Below are 7,523 nucleotides of genomic sequence, written 5' to 3'. Positions count from 1 at the left end.
GGTCTGGTGTTTGATCACCCGGCCGCATCATACCAAAAGACGTTTCAAGATGGTACTTGTTTTTACCCTGTCTGGCGCTCGACATTAAGGGGCTAAAACAAGGACTGGTCGGCTCGGAGTAAGTATACTGTGTCCATCAGTCCGGACTAGTAGAAGCAGCCACACACACACACACACACACACACACACACACACATACACGCGTGCATGCACGTCGCTGTATAAGTGCAATACTCTTGGACGCGACGTTAAACCCAATTTCACCTCACCTCACCTCACCTCACCTCATGAGCAAATGATATAGCGAAATGGTTAGCACGATGGCACGAATTTAGTAATAATAAACAATAACCAGAAGAATACTACAAATTATCTTTAACTATTTTTTATGTGATTACTAAAATCCGTTGGCCACCAGCAACCAAAATTAGGATACCTTGGGTACTAAGTGTATCTAATATGCCGTCATGACTTCTGCTGTTTCCTTTGCTACAGATGGTTGTATTGTGTGCATACGTTCCTGTGTTTCACAAACCAAAACAGAGCATTTGAACAGAACGTCAGGTAAGGGAAGACATATAAATGAGTATCTTTGTTCTTGTATACATGATTTATTACGACTACACGCCGAAACAAAAAAAGAGAAACAGTTGGTGAAAAAATGCCCTCTTTGTTAGGCTTCAGTACCCCTGTACGTGACTAGAGTGTCATATCGTTCAAAGAATAACTCCTGTGCATAATCATACAGCAAGAAATCATATTTGTTGAGCGTAGATATGGCCTCGAATTCTTCACGTGAAATATCGTAAGAAGACATGAATGTTTGCATATTCGGCGGATGAACATATTTATCGATTACCTTTAACTGAAACGTCTCTTCAAACAACACTTGAGTCATGTACGAATACTCCGTTATTCCAAAGAATGCCATATGTTTAAGGGTATCTTTAGCACTGCTCAACATTTTATCATAACACTGACCTTCCGACATTTTAGTGGTAGAAAGGCATTCGTCTAAGGACATATTTGCTAACATTTGTGTTTGTCTGTTGATGGCGGGGTTCTGTGGACAGCCAGCGAAAGTTTTGAAACTGACATCTTTCCCCTTGGACATTGCACGGCATTCTCGGCTCGCATGGTCTAGTTTGTCCGAAGGAACCTGAGACCACTTTGGCCATCCATGCTTCTTTACTTCGTTCCACTCATGGTAGAAATGGTGTGCTGGGTATCGGAGAAGTGTCATGTAAAGATACCTGAAAGAGAATATGCGTCATGTTTTACCTGTTACATGTTTTAGAGAGATTACAGTAGGTGACGTGTGTAAGTATGTAACTAAAGAAACATTTCACACAACGATTCGTAAATCTGGGAAGTTATTCACTTGGAACGACCCTGTCCTAGTGAACGGGGTTGCAATTTAGTACAAAACACACTCAGATATTATTCGCGGCTACAACCATGACCAACGATACTTGGGTAAAATAAAACACATTACATTAAAGAATCAATGTATTTAGACATACACGAAACATTACCGTGACATGTTTTGTTACGTGCCTCATTTTGTTTCGACGTCTTCGACGAACGCCTAAGTTTAGAGAGGAGCCTATACACGCCTCCAGCGTCCTCAAACCTGGGTACTCGCCACACGGCCATGGATGCTTAATGCTGGAAAACAACACTGATTCTCTGCTTATTATATGGCATGGGCAGTCTCTTTGTGTTATACATTCTGGACAGTTGCCATATATAAGGCCGTTCTGTAGCAACGTTGACAAATCGCTCTCTCCTGTGTAGGGTATTTGTACGAAGACTAAGACGTCATGTCCCCTCTTATCAATGTAAAATGTGTGTACGTCCTTCCCGTACACTTTCTCAACAGTGTTAATTTCACTAACATCATATGAAACCAGTGAAAGGCTGATGCATGTTATCCATAGAAAACCAACGACGGATATAAATCCGAATATCAGTGACACCTTTCGTAACATCAGCGAGCCAGTGGGAACCACCTGACAAATCTGAAAAAGAACAACGTACATCAGTTGACGGAACAAACTTATATAACAAGAATATCCAACCCTCCTTTTTATTAACATTGCATGATGCGATATTTTTATATTTCACAAGGAGCGGCGAGGGAGCCATGAAGTTAGAATGTTCGCCTGTTACTTCGAAACCTGGGCTCGATTCCCCACATCGGTACAATGTTTAAAGCCTATTTCTGGTATCCCCCGCTGTGACAGCTGTGGAATATTGCTAAAAGCGGCCTTAAACCATGCTCACTCACTCACTCATATTTCATAACAATTTGTGTTGCAACGTGTCATTTGAGCTCATCTCAATCTGATGATTGTAATCGCATTCAAATTATGCTTAACGTAAATATAATGTTTCGGGCTTAATTCTAGTTTTGTAGTGCATGTTTATATGGACAGAAAATGTTTTGTTGTAAAGATTTGAACCTAGATTTTATTTTAATGGTTTCCAAAGACAGCATTGCGTCCTCAAACCTGGATACTCGCCACACGGCCATGGGTGCTTAATGCTGGAAAACAACACTGATTCTCTGCTTATTATATGGCATGGGCAGTCTCTTTGTGTTATACATTCTGGACAGTTGCCATATATGAGGCCGTTCTGTGGCAACGTTGACAAATCGCTCTCTCCTGTGTAGGGTATTTGTACGAAGACTAAGACGTCATGTCCCCTCTTATCAATGTAAAATGTGTGTACGTCCTTCCCGTACACTTCCCTCTCAACAGTGTTAATTTCATTAACATTATGTGAAACCAGTGAAAGGCTGACGCATGTTATCCATAGAAAACCAACGACGGATATAAATCCGAATAACAGTGACACCTTTCGTAACATCAGCGAGCCAGTGGGAACCACCTGACAAATCTGAAAAAGAACAACGTACATCAGTTGACGGAACAAACTTATATAACAAGAATATCCAACTCTCCTTTTTATTAACATTGCATGATGCGATATTTTTTATATTTCACAAGGAGCGGCGAGGGAGCCAAGTAGTTAGAATGTTCGACTGTTACTTCGAAACCTGGGTTCGATTCCCCCCATGGGTACAATGTTTAAAGCCTATTTCTGGTATCCCCCGCTGTGACAGCTGTGGAATATTGCTAAAAGCGGCCTTAAACCATGCTCACTCACTCACTCATATTTCACAACAATTTGTGTTGCAACGTGTCATTTGAGCTCATCTCAATCTGATGATTGTAATCGCATTCAAATTATGCTTAACATAAATATAATGTTTCGGGCTTAATTCTAGTTTTGTAGTGCATGTTTATATGGACAGAAAATGTTTTGTTGTAACGATTAGAACCTAAATATGATTTTAATGGTTTCCAAAGACAGCATTGCGTTCATCGTTTCAATATTAATGTAATTGAACGGCATTTGAGTCGATATTTGAAAATACTGTCACAAAATAGTTACAAACTGTGACTTAAGTCACATATGTGTGGCATTCCTTATCAACCGTAATTTATAGAAATAGTAATCATCTGTTTGAAACTCTAAAAGTTTTTTTCTGGTTGAATAGTTGACTTGTTAGTGGACAAGAGGTACCATATCAGGTTTCCCGCAGCACTGATGGCAGCATACAGACAAAGTTGCCATGGAAAGTCCTGAGATTCTCTTCGGGTGTTTGTAACGATTCTACGGGAACCATGCACCGCAAAGCCATAGGACTCCGTCATCGTCATCGTCAAGCAGTATCCATTGTGTGACAAGATTAATGATCGATCGATGTGTGCCGCAGATGACCATACCCGAACCATCTTCCCGAGGCAAGGGAGTTAACTGACTATAAAAGTCCAGTTTCCACCCTTGCCGAACTAGGCTGGTATTATGGGGTTACATTTTGGCTGGACTAACGAGTCTATGCATAGTCCAATCAAAAGCGCGCACCGAAATCGAAATCCGGTTCGTTAACCGTCGTGCAGATTTCGGTCGATTGCAAGATTTGCAAAGCATGTGCACCGCCAACTCGTTGTGAGCAGATATTTTCCAAATGGCCACATGTTTTTAATCAAGGTGCTCACGTGATTTGATGCATTTCGCGATGAAAGACCCGTTTTATCACAATATAGATCTTGATTGTCGATCAGATCGTCCTGACCGGGAGCCACCATTTTGTGTGAAGCAAACGCAAGTTATACGAGAGGTGGAATCTGATTGGTCCATAGGAGACGCTTAGAAGGGACATAACTGGTAATAGCCACTGGTTGCGCTACGATCAAGCCCAGTAATTCCAGCCAAGACGGCAAGGGTGGAAACTTGACTTTTAAAGTCAGTTAACTCTCTTGCCTCGGGAAGATGTACCCGAACGCGAAACATCGAACACTGAAACTGAAGCAGCCTAATTTCAGTTCATAAGTTCAGTATTCGTAATTATAAACCTTTCACAATTTGATAGGGGGCACGGGTGGCCCAGTCGTCTAAGGCGCCGCGATTCACTGTGCAGAGTTGCGTCCCTTGGGCACGCCAGAAACCTATGATTGTGGGTTCGAATCCCGGTTCGCCCCGATTATGTTTCTAGGTTTGTCAGCACCATACGAGTGCTCGTGGGTTTCACCGAAGTGGTAAACGTCTGAGACCTGCATCACATCGGGCTTTCCTCCCACATTAAGCTGACACTCCGCGATATAACTGGAATACTGTAAAAAAAAGCAGCGTTAAACCTAACTCACTCACTCACAATTTGATAACATTACTGCTATGAGTGGCAGACACACTTTAATACTCGACTGTTGAAGAAGATACCGCTGTTTAACATTTTGTTTGTTTGTTGTTTAACGCCTCACAATATTCCAGCCATACGATGACGATATGTAAATAATCGATTATAAAAACCAGTGATTGATGACATGCATCACCCAAACTAGCGAGCCTGACCAACCGATCCCATTCGTCGATTCTTACCGACAGGCATTGTCGCCTCTCACGACAATTACGGGTTGCTGAAGTCCAATTATAACCCGGAATCTTTAGGGGACACACAGTGTAATAAAAAGGATCTGGCATTAGTACCACAGCGCGTGCTCATGTACTGCCGGAGCTAGTTTCACTAACAAATATTAAAATCTCAACATCGCTTGGCGTATTCAATGACATTGCGTTTAGAGATGATAAATCACTGAGAGGAGCTTTTGCACATTCGATGACCCCAGCAACCCAATACAGTAAACTACGGTTATAACGAACTCAAAGGGACCACTAATTTTGGTTCGTTATTACCGTAGTTCGTTATAAGCATATATACAGCATATATACAACAAACGGCCGGGACTAAAAGATAAGTTCGTTATATCGGTCAGTTCGTTATAAGCGTGTTCGTTATAACCGCAGTTTACTGTATATACGACAAGAAATAGATAAAATGCTTAACTTGTTCGCATCTAATACCAACTTTTTGAAACTCGTGAATAATTCTTGTATCGGACACGCCGTCGCTCGTCAGATACAAGAACTGTTTATTCGTTCCATAAAATGGTTTACTTAGGTCACCTGCACCCCTGGATGAAACCCATGAACACTTACAAGACGCTAACAACCCAGTGATCATAATGAAACTGTTTGTATGACAACTTAACACAGCTACTTACAAAATCAGAAGAAGAGCGGTGATTCACCAACCTTGGTCACAGAAATGAAAGCCACTTTGCCAGCTGTTGGTCCTTAACTAATGTCTAATCATTGTCTATTTCCAAGTTCAGAGTGCAGTGGAAGAGGAGACCGGCAACACATGTCACTGATGAGATTTGTGAGTTGAACAACCGTTTGTTCATAGTTTCAAACCACCTGGAAACACAAAACACTATCGATTGTAGGGTTATGTAGGCCGAATTGTTGTGTGTTGGGTTACAGATTCTAGAATGTGAAGATGCGTCATCAGTTCGAACTTCAGTAGTACGTGGTCTCGGGGATTACCGGGGATATAATATTTCTCCAGGTTAGGATTTCGTAAATTTTCGTGGCAGGACTAAACCTTGTACCATATGAGACCCACGCCAAGAGACAATAACGGCACTCAACTTCATAGACAACTCTTTCCACTATTTGTCTGAATATCCATTATATACTAGTCAAGAAAGTCCATTATATACTAGTCAAAGAAAACAACTTATATTAACATTAAAATGCATACTTTAACGAAACATAAATGTACCAATCGATGTGAAACTTTTGTTCGAGGGGAGTGCAGACCTATCAACAATTCATAATACATATGTATATAAGGCCGTGCAAAGTAACATCAATCAGACCAAACGCTTTGTCTAATTTATTTCTTTTCTTCTATATTTCTTTCTTTCCATTCCCATCATTCTTTATTGTTCTTGTCATCCTTCGCCATCTCTTGTACACATGTACATTTGTAAACAATGTCGTAAAAGGTGACTATGCTTGTCGTAAAAGGCGACTAACGGGATCGGGTGGTCAGGGTCGCTGACTTGGTTGATGCATGTCATCGATCCCAATTGCGTGGATCGATGCTCATGATATCAATCACTGGATTGTCTGGTCCAGACTCGATTATTTACAGACCGCCGTCATATAGCTGGAATATTGCTGAGTGCGGCGTTAAACAACAAACCAACCAACCAAATGCAAACAAAGTATGTAAATATCAAGGAGAGGTGCCCTAAGTTGGATAACCTTCCAAATCCTTTTCCATTTGTGAATATAATGTTTCAAGTAAACTAATAACGGTTCTCCGATGCCGTATAAATATGACCTTTAACATTTTTTATATCTTCGTTCACCTCCCCTTTCGAAAGTTGTAAATCTTCAATTATCTCAGTAAATAAAGCTACATATAATTGAAGGTGGGATCGTCAGGGAACGTTGTTTCTCCAGTCTAGGATTAAGTAAGCTGTCAAACACAACGATTGCAAATACTCTGTGTTCTGATCTCTGCAAAGATAGCAACAAATATGAACTATTGAAGATATCCTTGTGGTCTAGTGTATGGAGCGTCTTTCCGGAGAGTACAAGGTCGGTGGTTCCACCCTCAGGCGCATCATACCAAACGTCGTAAAAAGAATTACGTGTTGTTAGCCAGCCTGGGACGCAGCATTAAAGGGGATAAAACAAGGATTGGTCGACTCGGAGTCAGTACACTGTTAACCTCCGGCATGATATCTCAAACGGCATGCTCTATAAAACCGGCATTAGTCCGGAAGAGTACAAGCAGCCGCACACGCACACACGAAAGCGGCTCTTCGCGCAATAAGTGGAATAATCTTGAACATGGCGTTAAACCCCATTTCACCTCACCTCGATTAATGAAGAAGATTAAAATGTATCGGGTTTACTATTAAGAGCACAAGTTTGGCATCAGGCGCCGCAATTTGCTTGTTTGCTGTTGCGTAGGGATACATTTGTTTTGAGTGGCTCTCGGGATCTATGACAGTAATTCCCTTGGGAAAGATAAGCCGTAATTCCCCGTAGCTCGTTATTTATTCTCTTAGTACACAATATGATACCAGTCATAT

General features: G+C 41.3%; 1 protein-coding gene across 2 annotated transcripts; it reads right to left on the bottom strand.

Annotated features, from left to right (window-relative positions):
* Positions 1–357: 357 nt before the first annotated feature.
* LOC125372413 (heparan-sulfate 6-O-sulfotransferase 2-like) lies at positions 358–5,681 on the bottom strand. Of its 2 annotated transcripts, none has more exons than XM_048382356.1 (4): positions 5,634–5,681; positions 2,863–2,904; positions 1,558–2,021; positions 358–1,253 (listed from the first exon to the last, which is right to left on the bottom strand). In XM_048382356.1, exons 2-4 carry the CDS (start codon positions 2,872–2,874, stop codon positions 674–676), a joined length of 1,056 nt encoding a protein of 351 aa, XP_048238313.1. In that variant the 5' UTR covers positions 2,875–2,904; positions 5,634–5,681; the 3' UTR covers positions 358–673. The 2 variants fall into 2 exon arrangements, with proteins under 2 accessions (XP_048238313.1, XP_048238314.1); XM_048382357.1 differs by having other exon boundaries at positions 1,558–1,633; positions 2,514–2,904; positions 5,634–5,678.
* Between the last annotated feature and the right edge of the window lie 1,842 nt (positions 5,682–7,523).

Source organism: Haliotis rufescens, unplaced genomic scaffold, assembly GCF_023055435.1.
Source record: "Haliotis rufescens isolate VD_foot unplaced genomic scaffold, xgHalRufe1.0.p SCAF_4, whole genome shotgun sequence".
Classification (NCBI taxonomy): domain Eukaryota; kingdom Metazoa; phylum Mollusca; class Gastropoda; order Lepetellida; family Haliotidae; genus Haliotis; species Haliotis rufescens.
The sequence above is the reverse complement of the archived record's forward strand: the minus strand, read 5'-3'. Positions and strand labels throughout refer to the sequence as shown.

Excerpts from the sequence above, each read along its gene's own strand:
- LOC125372413 (XM_048382356.1), bottom strand. Across the intron at positions 1,254-1,557 it reads AGACGTCGAAACAAAATGAG|GTATCTTTACATGACACTTC; the intron begins GCACGTAACAAA and ends ATTCTCTTTCAG.